At 40.5% G+C, this 23,793-nt stretch overlaps 1 protein-coding gene across 1 annotated transcript in view; it reads left to right on the forward strand.

Annotated features, from left to right (window-relative positions):
* The window catches only part of HECW1 (HECT, C2 and WW domain containing E3 ubiquitin protein ligase 1), a 236,178-nt gene that overhangs the window by 176,653 nt on the left and 35,732 nt on the right, over positions 1-23,793 (forward strand). Inside the window, exons 14-23 of the mRNA XM_005425695.2 lie at positions 899-1,020; positions 3,844-4,029; positions 4,641-4,775; positions 10,027-10,132; positions 10,313-10,409; positions 12,311-12,394; positions 13,394-13,503; positions 15,596-15,716; positions 17,136-17,249; positions 19,993-20,145. Coding sequence (XP_005425752.2) covers positions 899-1,020; positions 3,844-4,029; positions 4,641-4,775; positions 10,027-10,132; positions 10,313-10,409; positions 12,311-12,394; positions 13,394-13,503; positions 15,596-15,716; positions 17,136-17,249; positions 19,993-20,145 — 1,228 coding nt within the window. The remainder of the gene's footprint in view (positions 1-898; positions 1,021-3,843; positions 4,030-4,640; positions 4,776-10,026; positions 10,133-10,312; positions 10,410-12,310; positions 12,395-13,393; positions 13,504-15,595; positions 15,717-17,135; positions 17,250-19,992; positions 20,146-23,793) is intronic.

The raw sequence follows: 23,793 nt of genomic DNA on the forward strand, positions 1-23,793 counted from the left end.
TTGTTATTTGTCTTTTAATTTAAATGAAAAATGTCAGAAGGAATACAATTAAGGCACATTAATGCAGGTTCTAAGACAGTATAAATCAATTTAACTCCAGAAACTGATCCAGTCTGCAGTTTTAAATGGATAAAATAATATAATGTGTGCAGCAAGAAGAAAAAAGAAGTTATAACTGATAAGAAAAAAAATGTGAAATTTTATTTATTCTGTTGATGACATCTACACCAAATTTTCTTGGACTGCAAATAAATTATAGTTTTATTTGAAAATGCCAGAATGCCATAGCCATAATTCAATGGCAGGAAGAATTTTTCTGGTAGCTAAAGAGCATCAGGAGTTTCTGCCTCTACAGAGTTACATTCTCAGAGCTCAGTTCTGCTTCTGTACTTCAATAATTAAGACAGATTAAAAATAATGCAATTGTGTCCGGTTTTGTTTTATTTACCATGCAAGTCCCCAAAACCTTGGGCTTGTCAAAACCAGTGCAATTAAAGTGTAATGCTGGATTGGAAGATCAGATTTCTCTAAAATCAGCTGCAGGGGAAACCAGAATGGACTTGGGTGACTGAACCAAACCATCAGCTGGTGAAAACTGCTGTGGTCACATTATACTTGGGGACAGCAGCAGACTTGACACAGAGTTTCATAAGCTACAGCTCAGGAAACCATCCAGCTCCTGCACTGCATCACTAAACATAAGGACATCCATCAGTTTGCTTGTCTTGGGAGTGCCAAGTTAGGTGCATTGGGCAGGCGGTGGCTTTTTTATATCATCACTTCTGCAGCTGTTTCTGCAAGGGTAAATAATAGACCGTGCTTGCCATTACATTAATACGATTCTGTGACTTGTTTTTTTTTTGTTTTGTTTTGGTTTGTTTGTTTTTTTTTTGTCCAGAGATTAGGAGGGAAGGTTCCCTTTCTCCTGTGAATTCTCAAAAAATCACCTTGTTGCTGCAGTCTCCAGCTGTGAAGTTCATCACCAATCCTGAGTTCTTCACTGTGCTACATGCAAACTATGTGAGTAACTATGATTTGCTCTCTCACACTACTGATTTTTGAGTCCCAGTGCTGTGTCCCAGACCTTCAGGGAGAATGCACAGTGAATCTGAATTGTGTGACTTGCGGCTCAGTTGTCCTTTCTGAGCACCAGACCAGGTTGGGGACACTACAGCCAGGCTACTCCAAGGAGGCTCTTGCTGGGATTCTGCCTCACATGGAGTGTCCATGGTACAGAGAAGCTCATTAATGTTATCCTCCCAGAACAAGCAGGAACCCTTGGTTTCAGCTTGGTTGATTTTGTTGTCTGTTGCTGCAGGCAGTGAAGTTGTTGTCTTTCGATTCAACATACTGAAAAATCTTACTCAGATTCCACCAAATCTTACTCAGATACCATGAAGGGAAACAGAGGGGAAAAAAATTAACTCTTGCAATTTGCATTCCCAAAATGGGAGCGGGCGTAAATGAGTGAAAGAAATACTGACTTGTGTCAGTGTAGCTATTTTGGAAAAAGCACAAATAAAAACAAATTTGCAAAATTCAAATAACTTTTTTTTATGTTAATGAAGTAAAACCACATATTTTCTTGCAAACCTGGAGGGGAGTAGAGAAAATGTAGCATCAGGAGGAAGCAGATAGGGCCGTCCCACAAAGAGATGCAGTCCTAGTTTGCCATATCTGGAGTTGAGTTCAACAAGGCATCTTGATGTGACTTCTGACTATTTGGGAAGTCATCCATTTCTGGGTAGCAATGGCCTTCCTTTTCAAAAGGAGGAGAAGGTTAAACACTGACAGTTGCCTCAGCACAGTCTTTTAGCTAACTGCAGACATCAGGTTTGGGCAGTGGCACTTGGTGGATTGAAGCCAGCCGTCCATCTCCAAGCATCTGCCAGAGATTATCACCCATGAGATCCTGACAAGGAAGAGATGTATTAACTCATCTGACATTCCCTGAACTAGGTTGTGGAGTGCAGATAATTTCTTCCATTAGCAGGGTGGTATATGATGATTTATAGCTGGGAGCAATGTAAGTTTTTGACCAGCATGATTGTTGGAAAAATGAGCAACTGATTCCATAGTTGTGTAAAGAACAGCTCACAAGAGACTAAATCCCAATTTTATTAGTCAGTGAAACTAAAAAAGCAGAAAGAGGCCTTCAGTTATATCTTAAAAACTTGTCTCTAATGTGAGGACCAGAATAATCTATTAAAACATCTGTCAAATGGTCATACAGATACCACTTGTACAGGAATAATGGTCCACAAAACTTTTGCCTTAACATGAGTGTAATATTTTAACCACAAGCCCCTATTAAAATTTCAAGCTGTTAATTATGCCACTGAAGTTGGGATTGGAAAATATTATCCAGCAGTTAGAATTAAAAGGGAAAAGCTCTCATTTTTCAGATATTTTATTTCTATTAAGAGATAAAACTACAATGCACTCTTTGTTTCCCTAGTGCAGCTTAGAGATATTCAAGGCAGTCATTGATCATACATTAGATCAAAATACAACTTTTGTTGTGTAGTAGGCTGGGATCTTAAAAATCTGTGACCATGAAGCTTTCCTGGGTTATAAGCAGGTCATATCTTCAGGGCAGAGATCATATCTCTGTGATTTCATAACATTTACTAACCCTTGCCATAATTAGGGACCTTGTGCTACAGGGAGCATTCTCAGTGGTGTCACCACAATAAATCCTTACATAATAAAGATTATACCTGTAGATGTTTTATTGAATTATAGTGGTTAAAATGCACTAAATGTGCATAAAAATTGAGAATTTAAAGCTGCTGGGTCAGATTTTCTGGACATATTCCAGGTCTGTGCACTGGAGCTGACTTAAGTCAGGAGTCCTCCAGTGATCTTTATTACGCTAATGAGTAATCCTTTGGGCTGACCAGCAAACCAAGACACTCATTTTCTCTCTAGTAAAAGGCTCAGTAGATTTTTGTGAAGTTTCCTACTCTGTCTTAAGGAGCTTTTTCCCTGAAGTGAAGAATTCAAAGAGTAGCCTGTGAATGGGCCTGTGTGTTGTTAGCACAGGTATTGTTTTGTGATGCTTTACATTGAACACACTGAACAACACACATTGAACAACACATACAATTCACTGGGCCCCTATTCTACAATCAGATCAGTTCACTCCCTTGAGCTGCCTCAGGCCACATTCCCCTAGAGGTGTATTTAATGCCCATTGTGAGATACAACTCTGCCTAAGGGGTGTCATTCATGGAAGTGTCTCCATCTGACAAGCTTTGTAGTCATCCTCCATTACAGGAAACAATTCACATCTTCCAAAAATAGACAATTTAGAAGTGTCTATTCCTGTCCTGTGGCTGTATAGTTACCATAAAAAAGATAGCAAGCTCATATGGACACATCTGCACTGGGGTCCTCTTAAGTTCATGAGTCCTATCACGCACATCTTGATTTCAATTATAGCAAAAATAGATGTTCACAGCTCTCTGTGCATCTCTCTGGCACTGCTGAGGCACACAAACATTGTTTCTGTCAACCAATAATAGCAATGAAAGGGTCAACTACAGGCACCTTGAATGTGTGCTGTTTTAGCTGACCATTTTTGAAGTGCATTAAGAACAGTTAGCTTGTTCTTATACAAGCTAACTGTGCATAATGTGTGGGATGTTTCACTTTGCAGCTTGTAGTTCTTAATTCTGCATATGCATGTAAAGTTGTCATTGAAATCAAAACAATGAGATGGAAGTGCTTCTCAATTCCGACAGGATTTGTTTCAGTTCTTTGGGCATGTGGCCAATGAAATAACCAAATATGTTTTGACATCAGAACTGGGTTTCTTCCATTCTGTTATCCATCTCACAGAGTGCCTATCGAGTCTTCACCAACAGTACCTGCTTGAAGCACATGATTCTGAAGATTCGTAGAGATGCTCGTAATTTTGAGCGGTATCAGCACAATAGAGACCTAGTAAATTTTATCAACATGTTTGCTGATACTCGACTGGAGCTTCCTCGTGGCTGGGAGATAAAAACTGACCAGCAGGGCAAGGTAAGAGTGCCAACAAAACTAATCACTTGTTTAACACAGCACATCAGATTGCATGATTATTAAAAGTTCCTTCCTTCTTGACTCAAAATCACTGAAAGTTTTGTTTAAACAGCACAAGCAGCAAGGAGAGTTATTTTAGAAGCAGGAAAAAAGCTACAAAGTTTCAAAGCATTTCTAGCTTTCTGTAGAATATTGTACCAAAGCAAGGCAGCATTGGACTGACGACAAAGTTTGAGCCAGAGTAGATCTGTTGTGACTGCAAAATTTGACTCAGTGTCTCTACCTCGAATGAAGCTTTGCTGACTGACCTCTGGATCCACCAAATAGGTTAAAGCAGCATTTCCCAATAATATTCTTCTCTCCTATCTTGTTTACATCATGGCCATTGCACATGATTTTGGTCTACACAGCTTCAGATATTTTCTAAGAGCTATTCTAGCTTTGAGTAGGCCAGTTGAGTCCTGTTGTTTGCAGGTGCCTTCCATGGACTATATTTATCCAAGGTATTTCCCACATACAGTTGCCAGTGGTTTTCCTGCTGCATTCCTGTGATACCATCACAGGGTTTTCAGTCTTCTTATTAAAGAAACCATTGTTCCTTTGTGTTTCAGTCTTTCTTCGTTGACCACAACAGCCGTGCTACCACCTTCATAGATCCCAGGATCCCGCTGCAGAATGGGCGTCTCCCAAATCACCTCACTCACCGGCAGCATCTCCAGCGGCTCCGTAGCTACAGCGCTGGAGAGGTAACTGTGCTCATATCAACTCAGGAGCTGTTGGCAGCAGTCTTCTCTGGAATTATAAGAACTTCTTATATTTCAAAAGCATTGAAACAGACTGTCTTGGGAATATCTATCTTCCAAAGAGAATAAGGGATGTTTTTGTCTTTCTGAAGGGTTTATTTCAGAGCTTGCTGGTTTATATTTTGATGGTTTTCAGAATAAAATAATAAGCAAGTAAAGCATAACTGAAGTGATGACAGAATAGATTTTAAAAGATGAATCTATATTTGACATCCTGGCTTTGCTTTACTTAAGTTCTTCATTAATTTTTTTATAGTCTGATACCTCATATGTTTCTTCATTCCCCACTGTGACACTTGCTCTGAAAAGATGGACTCCCTAGAAGTAGTGCAGTAATGTATGCTGAGGTTTGCTTTCCCAACTTGCAGCCACATTAAATATCTTTCCTATATATCATGGGGATGATTTTTATCACTGAGGGCCATAGATAGGATTGAAAGAAGCATAAATACTGTGTTTGCATTGTGGATTTAAGTAGGAAAAAGTAGCAGCAATCAGATTCTTCATATAGCAAATCCATACAGTTAAACTTGTAAAGATTGTTGCTGAATAAAACTAGAGATGAACTGGTGAAAGGATCTTTCTCTTCCACAAAAATATCCAGAGAAATGCTTGTGAAATTAGCATCAAAATTTATTGCAGCAGGACCAGTCTGAATACCTCTTGCTGCCAGGTGGGTTGGGATTAGGAGCTAGACAGGGTGTGAGGTCAGTTCTTCAGGACCAAAGGCAAACCAGGCATGAGAAGCTTGGGCATGTTCTCTCCATCTTGGGTGAATACAGCACCATATTTCCTAGAGATAGAAGCGTATCAATGGATTTGTTTCAATCATATCTTCCCACCAGCATAGCAACTTCCCTCTGCCAGCAGCCTTCAGTTTAGTGTTGCTGCTGTGATTGAATTACTGGCATGACTGTGGTAGCCACCTGCACTGTGATTCGTGCTTGGGCCCATGCTTGCCTGAGGCTTGCTTGCAAATTTGCCATGTCAGGGACAGAAACACCCCTGAACAATTCAGGTGACCTCGCCCAAAAATACACTTGGTTTTGCAAGCACTGGCAAGGCTGGCAAGGGGCAATATGCAATAAACCCAAAAAAAGCCAGTAAAGGGTAGGAAATCAAGAGTATTGAATACTTTTGAGTAATGATTATCTGGGGAAATGAAAAACTGTTCTTTGAGGCTGCTGTTCTGGCATGATCAGCTAATGAAATAGTCACCTCCCAGTCTTGGTGGCCCAGGTCCCACAGTGCTTCTACGCCCTTGTCATAGCCAAACTTCTTTGTTGTAGTCAAGTAGCTTCCCATTTGGAAGTGTCTGCTGCTGCACTGGAAGGACTGTCATTGATTTCCAAGGACTTTGGATTGGTGCCTAAAAGTCCCTCATTTACAAGGGAAATATTCAACCCTTTGCAGCTCAGTCCATTTATTAAGAGCCTCACGTTCCATGCCATTTTCTCCAAGTGCATTTGGATGCTCTTTGGCCTATAAATCATGTCTGTAGCCTCACACGTGGGGCTTTGTCCTGGCCATGTGTCAGCTGTCTGCAGTCTTGCTGGTTTCTTTGCTGAGCAGATGGTGTGGCCTCTGGAAGCTGTCACCAGGACAGTATGAAGGACCATGAAGGACAGCTCACCAGTTTTCCATGTTATATACATGTGTCAAAGGAGCCTGAAGGACATCAGAATAGTGAAGCTGTGGTTGCCAGAGAGGGCACAGAAAAGAGCCAGGGTAATGAAATAAAGGACCTCTGCAAAAAATTGCATTGTTCTGTGTAGATTACTGATATTAAATGGTATTATATATTAATTTGAAAAAAATGCTACAAGTTCTTTATTAAGCACTTATTTAAGGGCTGTCAATCTTTTACGGGAGAAAGAGGGTTGTTGCTACTCTTAGTTACCTGATTTTTGGAAGGAAAGGTCAGGTAGCTATTGTGGCCATCAGTAACTAAAGTATAGGTCATTAAGTGATTCATTTCCTTCTGCCACTTCTATAAACAGAACAGTTTGTAAGCACTTTCCATTCCCTCTAAAGGACTTCCCATCTGCACTGAAAGTCAACATCCATGATTACAGAGTAGAGATTTTAAAGACAGAAAGAGGAAGGAAGCAGGCATCCACAAGGGAGAGGCAGGAGGTGCAGAGAAGGTGCTAGAATATGGCAGTACATACATCTCCTTACCAACCCAAACCATAACAAGCAAGTAGAAGGATTCAAATGGGCCTCTGAAATCCAGCAGCAATATAAAACCCAGGAAAAGGACCTTGAAAGGCTCCTCTGGTTGTTTGGACTCTCCACTGTGGTTGCAACATCCCAGTATCAATATCAAAGCTGTTAAAACCTGACAGAAATCTGTCAGTGACTCTGCACTACATGAACCAGGTCACTAAATCATTAGAGGGGTCACTCTTTATTTTTTATTAGAGAATAATGTGCTAATCAAAATTAAATTGTTCAATTAGAAAGTTAAAGTAGACAAGACAATTGTGACTGAACACTAAATTGGAGCAATCAATTGTATTCTATTAGCTAAGAGTGGAAAGAGAATTGTTAGCAAAATGGAAGTTAATTAGAGGGCTGGGAATTTTCCTGTTGTGTTACCAGAGAAAAATTGTTTGGAGGTGTCAACGTGCAAAGACCAAACGCATCATGAGCAATGCCTAGGGATGGTGATGAAGAGAATTACATCACCAGTTTATTGAGGTGTGCACCCAACTGGATTCTTACAATGTTTAGATGACTTTAGCTCTTAAACCAGAACTGGAAAGATGGGAAGACGGGAATGAAAGTTTCTTTTCACAGGCACTATACACGTTTCCTTCCAAAATTCTTGCTCCAGGAGAAATATGTCCAGGCACTGGAAAGCTGAAAAAAGGAATGATGACAAGAGCAACAGGACGATCCAGGCCCAGGCTGGGCAGAAGTACCATGCAGTTCCCAAGTGATGAGCAAATAACACCTGGTGCTATTTTTTATGGGAGATACATGTTTAACTCCTCTATTACTCCTCCCTTTCCCCTTTCTGTCTTCTTGTCAGTAAAATTATGTGTAGCAACAAGGCCATAGGATTTGTCTTTGTTGAGGGTGAGTCAGCAATCGCCTTTAAAAATAGGCTCACCCACCATCTGCATTCCCTTGCAAGTCTGTTCTACAAGGACCTGAGGAATAGGCATCCTCACCTGAACTCCAGGGCTCCCTGGAAGTGAAGAAGCTGAGCCCAACAAAGCCTTAGCAGCCTCCCACACATCCTACCTAGTACAGCTGCTCACGAGCCAGTGTGTGATCCTGGCCGTGCTGCCAACAAACAGCCCAGGAAATGGCAGCTCCCATGCGGGCCCCATGCCCACTGTGGCAGTGGATCACAGGGCACCTCTTGCACCCTTGCAAGGTTCTCCCCTGTGCCATAGCATGGAGTGAATGCTGCAAAGACCACCATATGCTGGGGTGGATGCCTGGGGCACAGGGGAAAAGCTGCCTAAGCCTGATCTAAACTTTCCTTGTGAGTTGGCCTGTGGGGGTGTGAGGAGGAGACAAAGGCAGTGAAAGGATACAAGTGAAATCCTAACTGGATGATGAAGCAAAACATTCACCATGCACTTGCACAGCAGTTTTGTGTTTTAAATGACAGTGTGTTTGATTAGAATAGTTAAGATTTTTCATTGTTTAACCTGTGTGTTGACACATATCAAATGCATTGACTAGTATCTTGTTACATGTAAACATTTTAAGCTTTACAGGTTCCAAAAGGCAGCTTGCCAGGCACATTTAGCTTCCCAGTTTCTGTGTATATACAGTTGGAAGACTTGGCTTGTGGCTGTACCACTGAAAATGGGTTGGCACCATTTGCTTGGATGCAGAGCTGAGCATTTAAAATATTGAAGTTGGGGTGATTTCTTCCTGAAGTAGTTGCCAAATCCTATAATTTGTGCAGTGAGAAAGGAGCAGCTATTAGCCCAGTGGAGTGGCAATTGGAATTCCTAATGCATCTTGTCCTGATACAGCCTCACACTGTAATCACAAAACAAGGGGGAGGGTCTTTAAACGGAAAGAGGGAAAGTTGAGATCAGTTATTAAGAAAAAATTCTTTACTTTGAGGGTGGTGAAGCACTGGAACAGATTGCCCAGAGAAGTTGTGGATGCTCCATGCCTGGAAATGTTTTAAGACCAGGTTGGAGGGGGCCCTAGCAACCTGGTCTAATGGAAGGTGTCCCTGCCCATAGCAGGGGTGTTGCAACTAGATGATCTTTAAGGTCCCTTCCAACCCAAACCCATTCTATGATTCCTCTCTTGGCCTCACTGTGGCCATATTCTGGAGGAAAACATGAGACACAGGTGGCTTCCCCTCAACTTTCACAAGTCTCCAAAAGGTTACCCAGCAAGTAATGCCTTAGTGCAAACATTGCCAGATGTTCATTGTTTGCCTTTCAATATCTTCATATCAAAGTGTCTTCTCACCTTTTAAGAAATCTGCCTTTCTGACATGATTCCTTTCACTAGATAGTGTATTTGGAGCAGTGGCTTTCTTTAGGTACCTCAGTTAAGGGGCAGTGAAAAATTTCCTTCTTACTACTCCCTTTATCAGATCTTTGAATAATGTTCTTATTTCCAGTGTATACAATTCAATTTCTGGTTATGCAAGTTAGGCAGCCTTTTGGCATGATACAACCTTTTTCTGTGCTGTGATCTACATAGATATGCCTTCCTCGTGTTATTTCCACTATTAAATTTCCCTCCAATAACACTGAGTGAGCATTGGAGCATTGTGGGGTTTTTCTCTTTTCAAAAACATTGCTGTAAAAACCCTGAAGTAATGCAGCTATGCTAAAACAATACATGTTTGATACTACAGACTATGTAGTGTGATACTACAGAGATTTTTTTTTCATTGAACCAGAGAAGTCCATCACTGCAATACCCACATTAACGTGCATTTACTTCTGGATTCTGGTCCTTCAGCACTGAGGTGTGATAGCTCTGGATAATGGTGTACCTTCATTTGGAAGCACAGAATTACGTGCCTTTTTTAAGTTGACTGGAGTATAAACTGTAATTTTCATGCATGCTTTCTGCCCTTCAGTCAGCATCATGGACCATTCTGAAGGCTACAGAAGTAAAAATGACAAATCTTTTAACTGACTGATGAGCTGCTGGTGGTCAGTTTTGATAATTCTTTTCCTTTTCTCTGATGTTGTAGGCCTCTGAAGTCTCTCGAAACAGAGGAGTTACTCTGTTGGCCAGACCAGGCAACAGTCTCGTAACAGCTATTCGAAACCAGCACCATCACGAGGCATTACCTCTGGGTAAGCCAAGTTGGTTTTTTTTTCTTCTCCAAGCTCACAAAGGTGGGGTTTAGGACTTCTTATCAGCTGTGTGCTGCACTGCCTCATGTTGCTCTGTGCCTCACTGGCAGTGCAGTGTGCCCCTGCAGAGTTCTGGTGACGTGGCAAACAAAACCTCTGGTTTGATTTTACCTTTTCCAGCTTACAATGACAAGATTGTTGCATTTCTACGCCAACCCAACATTTTTGAGATGCTGCAGGAGCGTCAGCCCAGCTTGGCCAGAAACCATGCACTCAGGTACTGCTTTTTGCCAGACTGCTCTACTCCCAGGAAGTGCTTTTTGTAGTGGGGAAAATGAAATTCTAGCAACTGTAGTACAACAAATGAACTTGGAGCTCCTATGGAACTGCCACCATTAAAGAGTAGATGGGAACCACCAGGATCCATGTGGTTACTATAGTTACTTTCCACAGACATCCAAGAAGTAAAATAGATATGGGCAAATAATAACCAGAAACTCCACCTTCACCTGCAATTATCACTTTGCTTTTCAGAAGATGAGAGTTAAAAGAGTGTTTGGATGGATGTCAGCAGCAAAACCCCAATAAGTCCAGCAGAACTGGGATTTTGCTTCATGGTTGGATTTACACCCCTGTCATGGATATACTCATCCCATACATTATAAAGTAATAGGAACATTATTATGAAGTGGATTGTACTATTGTCTTTAATCATTCTCACTTGACTTAAAGGTAGTAAGTAATTTCCAAAGTGTCTTTCTTTTTCTTAAGCCCATTCCTTTCCTATAAGATTTTTTAAAAACAGAAAAAACAGAACCAATCATCAGTACAACTCATTCGAATTCCAAAGTTCAAATTAACTGATTTTGACCAAGAACTTAAGCTGGTGTTAATCAATGTCAGGGGTGCCCATATGCACCAGCTGAGAGTTTGATCAAGAGTTTAGGTTGTACCATGCAGTCAGAGGTGTGGCTGCAGGACTGCTGAAGGAGGAGAGGGCCTCCAAATTCCTACTGTGTGCATTTGCTGGTAGCCTTACTGACTCCTCATTTGCCTCTGAGGGCCAGACAAAGAATTTTTTGGGTGTAAGGATTAGACTTCCTTCTGGAGGAATTGATACATGCAAATAAAATGAGAAATAGAATGAAAAATAGTCTCAGTATTCAAGATGTACATTTCTGTAACTGAGAAATTTTTATCTTCGCCATCAAATTATTCGAGACTATTTTTTTCTCAGCTGTAACTTGAGTTGTCATTTCCCAGAGAACAGATAATGCTTTTATCTCCTTTTGAGCAGAGAAAAAATTGACCAGTCATAGGGGCTAGACAGCTTAGCCAGTGCATAATGAGATTTGTAACAGGATATTGAGCCTTTTGCCTCTAGGTCATTGCTGATTATACCTTGGGCCAGGAGTGATCCAAGCTACTGTCTAATGCTCATGCAGCAGGTGTTAAGCAAACTCCAAGGATTCAAAGTCCATCTTTTATGGACCTTGATTACAAGGTTCCAGAGCACATCCTTGACTTGAGATATAATATTTTGACTTAAAACTAAAATAAAAAGATTTGGACAATACAATGCTTTAGAAACACACTGATAGGCTGGGGTGTAGATGCATATCTTCCACAATCCCAGTCTGCTAATAGGATCCTATCCTATGTTTTCCAGGTTTTATTAACAAAAGGTATGATTTTACACATGCAACACATACTACACTGTATAACCTCTGTGTGATTAATTAATGTATGTTAGAGTGTTATTTCCCAGATGGAGCTGACAGAGGGAAAGGAAGTGATATTACTGCAAATTCTGTTAACAAAAGGTGCTATGTTAGTTGTAAGCTTACACAAAAAATCTGCACTTGGTGACCTGACATGTAGACATGAAACTGGAGGACTAAGAATCATTCTGTTCTCTAAAATAGGGAATAAACTCTCTTTCTTTTGGATCAGTAAACTGAGTGATGGAGACAGAATTTTTTTGCAAGTTTGTTAGGAAGATTAAAAAATGAATCAGGCATATAGGATGTTTGCCATTTTTATAAGGAGATAAACAGAAACTGGCAAAATACCAAAGAATAACTACTCTATGCATGGCTCAAGATGTGATAATGGCATGTTTTTTTCTGGCTTTGTATTTTTTTTCTTCTCCTCTCCATAATATCACTTATATTTCAGGGAGAAGATCCATTACATTCGGACAGAGGGTACGCATGGGCTTGAAAAGTTGTCATGTGATGCAGATTTAGTAATTCTGCTGAGGTAATCAATTTGATCAATAGCATAATGTCATTGCTTACAGTACCAGAGAAACTATCTGGCTCTTTCTCAGCATAATTGAAAAGATTTTGTTAAATTAGGTCATACTGATAGCCATCCAAAATGATGCAGCCAGAGTCTATCTGTCAATTTGTACTTCCTGGAAGGCAGCCTCCATCAGTGCAGTAAATCCAGCCAGCTCAGTCAGTATGGCTGTTACCATCAAGTAGCAGATAAAAAAGAATTGGGTCAAAACGTTTCCCTTTAATGGAAAAAAATCTTGTTTTTTAAAGAAAGAAAAAACAAAAAAGAGAGGGAAAAATCCCTTGTCTTTCTCACTACAATAATGTAACTGTTCATGAAATTGATAATTTTACTGCAGCAGTGCTGCCACACATGCATGAAACCTCAATGTGCAGTGCAGTGGGTATTGTTTGGGCAATGAAGATAAGGCTTCAGTTTGTATTGGAACCAGAGAGCTTGGTCTTTAGGTCCTGCTTCTCTTCAGTGCAGCTAAGAACTTATTTTATTGTCTTGGTCTGAGACGGGAAATGTTGCATTACCCAGGTGGGATTGGTGTGCTGTAATAGCACTATCTAATGCAAGAAGTTTACAACTTATTCCCATCATTTCAATTCAGGCAGTCAGAGCACTGAACTACATGAAAATGGCCTGAGTAAAACAGCCTGGGAGACAGAGTGTGCATCTTTACTTCTCTTTGCTAATGTGTTGAATGTACTCCTGTTTCCTACATAGCCTCATGTCTTTGCTCTCCATCAGTGACTAAGCTATCATGTTAGCATGAAACATCTCTTAAAATTAATTTTGTTCTTCATTGCTAGTGACCAGGCTGTCTTTGGGGAGTCTATGGATTTTTTTAATCCATGAGCTCAGAGATGCACCCAAACATCTGACACAATGAACTTGCACCATGCTGCGTATTTGCATTCCTTCATGTGATGAATGTGAACTGAATCTCTCCCTATGACTTTTTGCATGCAGCCTTTTTGAAGAGGATATCATGTCCTACATACCACTGCAGGCTGCCTTCCATCCAGGTTATAGTTTTTCTCCTCGCTGCTCACCCTGTTCATCACCCCAAAACTCTCCAGGTAAGGAGATGGGAAAATTAGAGCAAAATCTTGCGTTTGTGGTATTTCTTCTAATAAATAGAAAAGAGCAGATTCAGACCCAGCATCAGCTGTCAGCCTGCTAATTCCAGTGCCCACTCTGAATCTGATCCCAACTGCTTTTTTGCTGGGTCAGTTTCCAGTGCTGCTATGCTTCTATTGATACACATATACCTTTTTATATCGCTGGAAAGGATTGGGTGGTGTACTCCAAGCGTAAGTCACTGACGTGGAAGCACATTTATTTTATGTGACAACAGCCAAGAGCACCTTCCAAACTGAAGGTGTGTTGCAGGACTTCCAGTACCCCTGTAAAGTTCAGTCTCCTCCACTCAGTGTTCCAAAAACTTCTCTTCTTCCCTAGGCACATCTATTTTGAGACCTGAGGGAATCATCTTCATCGTCAATCCTGACCTCCCGTGTTGAACCCATTAACTTAGGTTCGACAGGAAACATATTTTCCAGAAAGACATGCTGTCTGAGAAGGTTATTTCCAGCTGTGCTATGTCTCTGTAGTTATTGTTTATGCTATAGAAATTTGAGGAGCTCATGTCTCCCTTTTGCCAAGAGACACAACCCCCACCACAGTCTCACTGCGTGGCTGTGTCCAGTGGACATTTTGAGAGAATCAACAGAAATGTGATCTGAAGAAATTAATTTTTTGTGGAGCTTTTTGAGCATGCATTTAAATTATCTGATTTCAAACAAAATTAATGAACAAGAGAAGTTCAAATCTTGGATGTGGATGTGGAAAATGGAAAGGCTTTTTGATGTGAAGAAGTTTAATGCTAAACCCTTCTCTACAGGAGAGCTTTGTTTTGTCAGAATGTCCTATTTTCATTAATGAGTTTTAACACCATTGTGAGTACAAGCTCCCCTTGTCTATATCAGGACAGGTCATAAGCAAATCTCCTTCAGGACAAGAATCCAAGTATATGGCACAAATGTGACTAAGGAGACTGTTCTTGTGAAAACACAAAGGCAAATACTCATTTCCAGCAACACACTGTCTTCTTTCTAATTTCTGTCCTGGTTATAGAGCCCATGAGAGCATCCCTTCTCTTATGTCCTGGGGGAAAACAGAAGGCTGACAGAAGAACGAAGTGTTGCAAGGGATTCTCTTTGTGCTGCATGTATATACACCTTTCTGTTTTACCATCAGAGACAGTAATGTCCTTCTCTTATGGCAACCATGATACTTTGGGCTCCCACTAAATGTGATGGGCTTTTTTTTTTTTCCTGTGGAGCATTTGCTGCCAGATTTCTCATAAAAGGGCTGGTTTTTATTGTCTTTTGTAATGAGATGGGTAAAAGGGATTTCAGTAATCCATTATTTGGCCTTTTATGGCATGGCACTTGTTTATACAAAAAGAATCATCTCCTACTTTGAGAATGCAGACTTCAAAACAAAACAGGTTCCAAATTGCTGAAAAATCTGCTGTTGTGTGTGAATCATAATAGGGAAATGTAGCATTTCCTGCTGACAGAAATCCTTTTTGATGCCACAGAGGGCTTTTGTGTTGATAGCTGGAAGTGTTTAATATACAGTCAGATTAACACAGGGAAACCTGACTCCCAGCTTGGCTGGGCTGCTAGGCTCCAGTGAGAAGCACTGCTCTGAGTTTCAGAGGTTTAATCCTGCCAAGTAAGGAGATCTCCTATACAGTGCAGAGGAGAGAGATCTCTTAAAAGTGCAAAAGGCAAAGAAAACCTAAATGTCACGGACCATGAAAGGTAGATATGTATGTCAGTCTTTCTCATGCCTTTCTGATCCTTCAGTTTCCATTCAGTCACAGCTAAAGGCAGAGGCAACACAGGGACACACACAAGGTGAGCTTAACAGTACTTTTAGTGAAGAGGATACAGTCCCTGGAAGTTCATTTCAATCACTGAATTAAAGGAACTTACAACTCTATCGATGCCAGATAGAGCAAAAATAACACTGAGTGCACTGTATACCTGCAGAAAGTTCCTAACACATTTTTTAACCAGTTCTGTGTGGAAACATCGGCTGCATGATTTGGAAGAATGTCAAGCCCCTTAAACCTTAGGATGCTGTTTATTTTCCCTCCAGGGCTGCAGCGAGCAAGCGCAAGAGCACCTTCTCCATACAGGAGGGACTTTGAAGCCAAGCTGCGCAATTTCTATCGAAAACTTGAAGCCAAAGGGTATGGGCAAGGTCCAGGGAAAATTAAGTAAGTATTAAAATCACTCAGTCTAATGGAACATAGCTTTGTCTTTTGTCATTCACTATCCATGAAGACAGGAATAGGGAGTGTAAAACACCATGGAGATTGCATTTTTTACATAACCATCAGGGAAAGATAAGATCTTCACGTACTCTGCAAAAGAGTGACCTTCAAGAGACTGTTGTGTGGAAGTTTTACTTCTTAAACATTCGTATTCTCTTACATTCCCATTTCTTGCCTATTTAACAGGGATATTCATATTCCTACCTATAATTTGCCAGTTGGAGAATTATCCTTCCAGGCAAACACCCACCAGATATTAACAGCAGCTATATCATTGTAATGGCAGGATGACTCCAAATTCTTTGGCTCTACATAGCAGTAGATGTGTATAACTCAGGATATCAGTGTAACTCAGGGCCAGAACATGATCCTACACAAGTTAGTCTGTACATGCAGGTTAAGCTTTCCATAGTTCTTTGTGTTGATAGCCCTCCTGGATTTGAACTGGGGAGATTTGTGCCAGTCTTCATGTATTTGGGGTTCTCTGTCATTTGATTGTGGAGTTTCTTTCCATACATCTTGTTAGTTGGCTTTTGAGTCTGTACCAACTTGTGCTCAATCTAGTTATCCAACTTTGCCAAAGGCTGTGGGCTGTTTCTAAGGTATTTCCTGGGCATCTGGTTGAATTTATGCCTCAGGTTGGCTTCCTACCAAAGGACATCTGTTGTGGAAAAAATAAAAGTATGAAGCCAAGCAATGTATTCCAGGCAAATGTCATCAGCAAAATGATCTTATAGAGCTGAGGAGTCCTAGCTGGTGGTTACCCCTTTTGGTGTCCTGCTAAATGGGTCCAAGGCAGACACTAAATGTATTTTAGAAGGTCTGTTTTAAAATGTCCATGAACATATGAACAAGAAGGGCTTCTTGCACAGATGGTGTGTAAAAGTACTATCCATTAAGTTGTTGTAGAGATTAGTAAGGAAATGAGAGATGTGTTGTATAAACAGAGGCTGATAACTCCCTTTGCTTCCCCTGCCACAGAGGCAGTACGTCCATGGACATTCACTGGATTAAATACAGGAAGTGTTTGGGGCCAGTTCCAGAAAGCTGGGACTTCATATACAGAGGAAACTCACAGCACCCTCTGCCATATAAATTTGTACATATGGGTTGTTGCAGAGATTCTTAGCAGCAGAGCAGCGCTTTGAACCTAATGATGGCATTGTGAAGGAATTCACCTTCAGGGCACATAGAAAAACCAATGGAAACCCGTAATGGTCAAGTAGCACGGGCTCCAGCAGATGCCATTTTATGAAGTTCTCTGAGAACGAATGTCTCTCTTTATAGCTGTTGTTTACCTCCAGCCTCACAAGCTCCCACAAGACCCAGTGATCAGATCTTTATTTCCACCTCCCTTTGCAGGTTGATTATACGGCGTGACCACCTGCTGGAAGGCACCTTCAACCAGGTCATGGCCTATTCCCGCAAGGAGCTCCAGCGCAACAAACTCTACGTCACGTTTGTCGGCGAGGAAGGGTAGGGAACCACACAATGCTCTCAGCTCTGAAGTAGCTGCTATGTTGCAAAACAACAAGTTGACTAATGCTGAACCTCTCTTGCTATGTAATGGGTTTTTTTTGGTTTTATTTTACCCCTGAGTAAGTGATTCATCTTAATCAACTCAAACATTTGTTAAAAATAACAATAACAATAATGCTTCATTTTCCTATAACACCTTCCATCTAGATGTCTCAAAGTGACAGTTTAAGTGGTTAAATCTAATGTCATCTTGTATGCCATAGATATTTTGACAGGCTGGAACTACTCAAACTCAAACTACAGGGCAATATTTACACACAGTCTAACTATAGTCTCAGGCCTATAGTTAGACACCAAACCTTTATCCAGTTTGTTACTCTAACTCTTCACACGAGATCTGGTTTTGCTTTAAAAATTTTAGCTTTGCATGCCAACTAATGATCATTTGTTATCCATATGTGGATTTCTTGTTTCCATCTTAAGTGAGAAACATTTATGCTGTTTAGTCCTTCAAATTTAATTAGTGCAGTTGGAATCTGAAAGCAATAGAAGTTTCCTGAGAAGGCTTTTTCTCAGGAAGCTTTGTACAGCTCTTAAAATCCATGAGCCATTTTTGCATGATGAAAGCCAACCTTTTGTTTTCAAATGTAAGCACAACCTTTCAAAGCCACCCTGGCCCATCTCAAGAGCTATATTGTAATGGAGGCTTAATCCACATGCTTTTATAATGGAAGGACCATTATGTGTGTGTTTCCAGAGTGCCATATGACAAAGGCATGAAATTGTATTTCAGTAGCTTTGCATGTAAAGTTTCTTTTGTTCAAAAACCATGTGTGTAGGATTTCAGTCTCAAAGGTATCAGACAGTACCTGAGGCAACTCTCAACATGTCCAGCAACTGCTGACACTCTCAGCTCTGAGGTGTCATGGCAAGTGAAGGACTTCTGTCCCTTGTCTCCGGACAGGTTACGTACAGTGGGAAACAGAAGCTGCCAGTCTCAGAGTCACTTGGTGACCTCAGTATCAGGGTTTTCTCACTCTTACTTTTTATTCCCTATGGATTCAATATTGTGTAACAGAGGTCATCTTTCACAGCTGATCTTGCCTCTGGCCTGCAAGTAAAGCATAAACATGTAGCACAATTCAGTTTATGTTTTTGGAATAGCGTTCTGGAATGCTAATATTGGCCAAAGTCATATTGTTTTCTGTGTGGTATGGTGTCCTCAGGAGAAATTACAAATCAATTTGATGTGCAAATTCATTCATTTTTCACTGATTCATTTACATCTGAAGATACATTCCTCTAGGGTTTCTGCTGCTTAATGCTAATATACATTCTGCTGGAAGGACTCCAAGATGCCAATTTCCTACTGAAGAGTTGATGCTGTATGGCCACGTGATTCTGTATGGGCACAGCTTCCCACGGTTCAAAGCAAAAGGCCACTGAAAATGAACTATACAGGCTTTATGATGAGTTAGTGTGTTGCCCAGAAACGCAATAGCTAGTCTCCCATTGGAGGTTTTTGAACATAGACACATCTTGTTTGTAGGTCTTTACTCCAGCCATTATCAGGCTTAACCCAGTACTTTGATGTCCATGGAGCCAGACCTGGTCCATGGCTGGCACTGGTGGATCATATGGGCTTGTTACCATCCTCTTTTACTCGTGTGGCTTTCATGTCATCACATGATCCTAGAGCTAAAGTTCCTCAAAGAGGGTACTGAATCTCCAGACATAAAACACAGGAGGATGGGCCTGTCTGCCCTTTGCCATATTTCAAGTTGCACAAATCAATCATTCAACCCCTTTCATTTATGCTTCTATAACTCCATAGTACAGACCATTCTAATCCAGTTGCAGAGCATTCTACTTACTTTACAATTGTTAAGTAGAAGGAATAGTGTCCACCTCAGAAAATCTTTTGGCACACATGATATATGGCTACAGATAATTTCTTCTTATTGCTACATGTAGGAAAAACCTACTCACCATTCTTAGAGAATGATCTGTTTTTAGTAAATCCACCACAGTTTTAATTTAATGCATTCAGGAAAAATTTTTAGTCTTGTTTTCCTTTTGTTGTCCAAGTTGAGTGTAAAAAATTCAAGGGAAAAAAAGAGGCTCTCTACAGAGCAAATTCATACAACAGCAAAGCTCAATTTAAGGTATACCACATGAAAATAATAGAAAAGTGGAAGGGCTTGGATGGAACAAGCAAGGAATCACCATTCTGTCTTAAGAGACATAATTCTGCTGGGACTTGGTCTTGTTCTTTATGGTTTCTGTAGCTTAAAAAGCATCCCTCGGGCTAGATTTGGGTACATAGTGTAGGAGGGTCAGAACAATTTCTGCTTTAGCCCAGGCTTTCTGGTCTGTGAAAACAGGTGTTCACAGGCAGTTCAGACCCAATCACTAGAAAGCTACCCCTCTGCTGGCCAGCCAGCTGAGGCAAGGCTGAGCCTTGTACCTCCAGTTTGCTAATCTTTTGGAGCACAGGAAAGTAAACTACTTAAGGCATGTGTCCCAGTTATGATTCCTCCCAGATCAGCCTGGATATTGGTGAAGTTTTGGCATTGCAACTTGTTCAGGAATCAAGTTTTGAGAGGAGAGATAAATCATGTTAGAAACACTTGACTGCACAGGCTGCTGTACTAAGACAGCAGCCAATGTAGGCAAACCCAGGAAATCCACTTAAATGATAAGGAGCCTCATTTTCTCTTTTCTACCTTTTTCTTTCCAGGTTGGACTACAGTGGCCCCTCCCGAGAATTCTTTTTCCTTCTGTCTCAGGAGCTCTTCAATCCCTATTATGGGCTGTTTGAGTATTCAGCCAACGACACCTACACTGTACAGATCAGCCCCATGTCTGCCTTTGTTGAAAATCACCTGGAATGGTAAGAACATTTTATGAATAACTGAACAATTGTTTCAGAGCAATAAAAAAATGGAAAAGCAAAACAAAAGCTCCCAGTTTAGACCAGAGTACATACAAATATTGCTAATTCTGGGAAGAGGTGGGGAAGTAGATTATGAAAAGGAAGAGATTAACTAAGCATAAATACAAGACCAGGCTCTGAAAAAGCAGTTGTGATGAAGTACTACTATTAAAATATCCTGCTGGCATTACTTGGGACTTGATGTTTGTGAACTTCTGTGTGAACATAAAAAGGACAGGGAGAAGAGCTCTGCTTAATCCAGTCTTCATCTTCTTGGTCCCTTTCTAAGAGCCAGTGTGACCTTTCTATACATCACACAGCATTGTGCTTGTAAGCTGTGTAGTGTTCTCTGAGAGCCACATTGCTGCTGTTCCTACCACAGGCCTTAAAAAAGGCCCAGTGAAAGCAGTTTCCCTTTTCATCCCTGAAAGATTGTCCCTGCTTGTCTGGGGCAAGGCCGGAAGAGTGAGCCAATATTTAAACTTACTAAGTATGTAGACGAATTTCTGATCTTGTTTCTTTATCAAAAGTTCTGAAATCATATTGTGATGTCCTTATTTTCTCTTTCTGCATCCAGATCTGTCTGTCTTTGGGAGTTGTTTTCACATTGGTAGTTTCAGATGTGGTTAAGTGAAGCATAGGCTCCGAGCCCCAGGCATCACTTGGTCCCTTGTGGGATTTCATTGTGTCAAAGAAGTGCTGCCACATGGGTTTGTTCCTATGATGGTTTTCTTTGTCAATCTCACTGGCTCCTCTCAGAGATCCTTTTCTTAAAATGGGAGACAGTCCCCTTTTAAATTGCAAATAGTATGTGTTCCTCTATTCTTGTGAACAGACCCCCCCTTTGCTTGGCTTACAGCAGGTGGGAGATCATGAACAGTTGTGCTGTCACCTCTGTCAAAGTTACCCATGGGAAAAGGAATGTTGCTTGGGACTGGCATGGTTTCTAAATTGTTGGAATTTTTTTTTGTATTATCATTTCCAGCAGTGGAGCTAACAATGATCCTTGCTTTAGAGTGTTTCTCTACCAGCATGAGCAGGAAGAGAGCAGCTTAATTCTTACAGCTTGTTCGCCTCCCACTGCAATGCTGTTCATTAGACATTATCTGGAGCCTTCCTAGTTTTCAAGAAGAAGTAAAGTCTGTCCTATGTCTTCTCTTAACAGACAGCATGGATAAACTTCTGATTTAGGAGGCTGTTATTTGTGGAGATGTATTTTGACTTCCAGGCAGAGGACCAACTGGGCAGGTGCACACCCATGATCATTCTGCCCACATTGTGACAAAGCTGAACACAGACCTCTGTGTCCAGAGATGGTGTTGCCATGTTATCTCAGCAGCGGGTGAAACATGCCCTTGGTTCTTATGTATTATAAACACTGTCCTTGCAAAGATTTGCAGTTTTCTTAAGTGATAAATTCTACTGCAAAACATATATGCTGTGTTTGATCCCTTCATTTTGTCCTTCTGTGCCTTGGGAGATTTCAGCATGAAAGAGACAGGTTTTTAAAGGTGTCCTGGGTATACAGAACAGCAGAAAGACACCTAATATGATTTTTCTGTAGCAGTTAGCATTTAACTCAAAAATCAGCAGCAGTTAGACTCGTAGGCTGTTTCTCTAACTGCACATATCAATCCAGCTTCTTGCATGCAGAATGTTATTTGGCCTTCAGAAATTTCGTTTTCCTATTTTTAAGAAAGATAAATTTGGCCTCTTGGCCTGCAGAAGGAAATAAATGCTATGAATGAAGAGGTTTGCACATGCAGTATTGTAAATAGGGCAAGATTGCATAACCCAAAGGAAAGATAAACAATCCAGTCGGTGCTTGGAAATACTTCATGAACCTGTTATGGAAATAATTGCCTGAGACCAGCAGTTTATCATTAGCCTGATAGCTTTCATGATTGGCTTGTAGATATCTAGACATTCTATATGTTTTTACACTCTGTGACTGATCTCAGCTATTCATGTGTAACCCTAGAGTTCTGTGTTCAGAATTCTGTGCAGCCAGCAAAGATAGGAATTGGACCAACCTTCTTGAAACTGAGTTCAGTACTCCCATTAAGGCTTTACAAGCTAACTTCTGTGAGGACTCTGTACTAACTGCCTTGTTGCTGTTTGTTCCTGAGGAATTAGGTTTTCTGGTGTTCCCAGGCTTTCTTCATTCTCATCAAAGTCAGAGCTAGAACTTCTGTTTCTCAGATTTACTTGATGATAAGATTCCAGCAGAGCCTTCTCCCTGTCACATGCCAGAAATAGATATCACTTTCATGTTCTCAAATCTGTTATGAAGCACCAGCTAACATAGATGAATCAGTTTGAGAGTTCCAGGGTCACAGGTAATTAATATTTATAGTCTTTTCAAAGCTTGAAGTCTGATGTCAGTCATGAAAACCACACAACCACAATTGGGTTAGATTTGCAGATTTCTTCAACTGTATACTTTTTGGTGCTGTGGGGCTTGTAATTTATGTGAAATCTACCCTTGGCATGTTTTTCTCTATGGTACTTCTGCAAGTCCTCTCCAGACATGGATATATAAAGAAACAGACCTAGCAAAAAAATGCTCTCAAAATTATTTTACATTTTCTCTTTCTTAAGCAAACAGTGATGAATTTGAGATAAATACAACAAAATGCGAAGATGTGAAGTTTTATTCATATTGCCAAAATGGAGAAATACACCGCTCTTTTTCCCCAGCCAAAAAGTTACAGTTCTGCCCCTTTTAGTGGCTTATTTCATGCTTTGCTCTTTGTACAAACAGCATTCTGAGTCCAAAATGAGCACATCAAAGCACAGACTAGTTGTATATATGCCAAGTTAAGAAAGAGACATAATGACTGGAAAATATTTCTCATTTATGGAGAAACTGAGATTTAACACCTTTCCTGCAAGCTTCCATTGAATAAGACTTTTTCCTTCAGTTAACATATGTGCATACTGAACACACAAAATATAAGATATCACACATTTTTAAAGTTAAAATATTTTAAATCCCCTTCTATCTTAAGGGACAGATACAACTACTAGACCAAAGAAGTTTGATGATATATTTTTATCTGCATGCTATAGAATGTACCTGAAGCTCGTAGCCAGAAAACTGCTTTTAATCCGTGCCAGTAATGAGCCATTCTATCTGATCTAGGTAAATGGGTCTAGCTTTTTGCCTAGATATTTGAAAACATCTTCTGGAATACACCCCCACTGGAGGTACTTTGCCCTTTTCCACATAAGTGGGCAAAATGTGGAACAAAAGAAAAAAATGTGAAAACAAGCCCAGTCTCTGCATAAAAGGCCAAATGGCCTAGACAGAAAAAAATCATTCACAGACATTCATTTGGAGATCTGAGGGATCTTAACTTGAAACATCTTTTTTCTGTGTTTTCATTGTGAATTAGTGACAGCATGGGTTTTTGTAATAGTAAGCATTTGTGGACCTTGCTGTGACATTTATGCAGCCAGAGAGCAGCACCCCAGTGCTACAGTTATCTTAGAGGCATTTACAGCTTGCTAATCGTACTTAGCATTTTGTATCCATCTCAGAGAAGCCCTGTTGTGTTTTGTTTGTTTTTCTTTATATGAAAATTAATGCATTTGTTTATCAGA

This window comes from Geospiza fortis, unplaced genomic scaffold (assembly GCF_000277835.1).
Source record: "Geospiza fortis unplaced genomic scaffold, GeoFor_1.0 scaffold265, whole genome shotgun sequence".
Lineage (NCBI taxonomy): Eukaryota > Metazoa > Chordata > Aves > Passeriformes > Thraupidae > Geospiza > Geospiza fortis.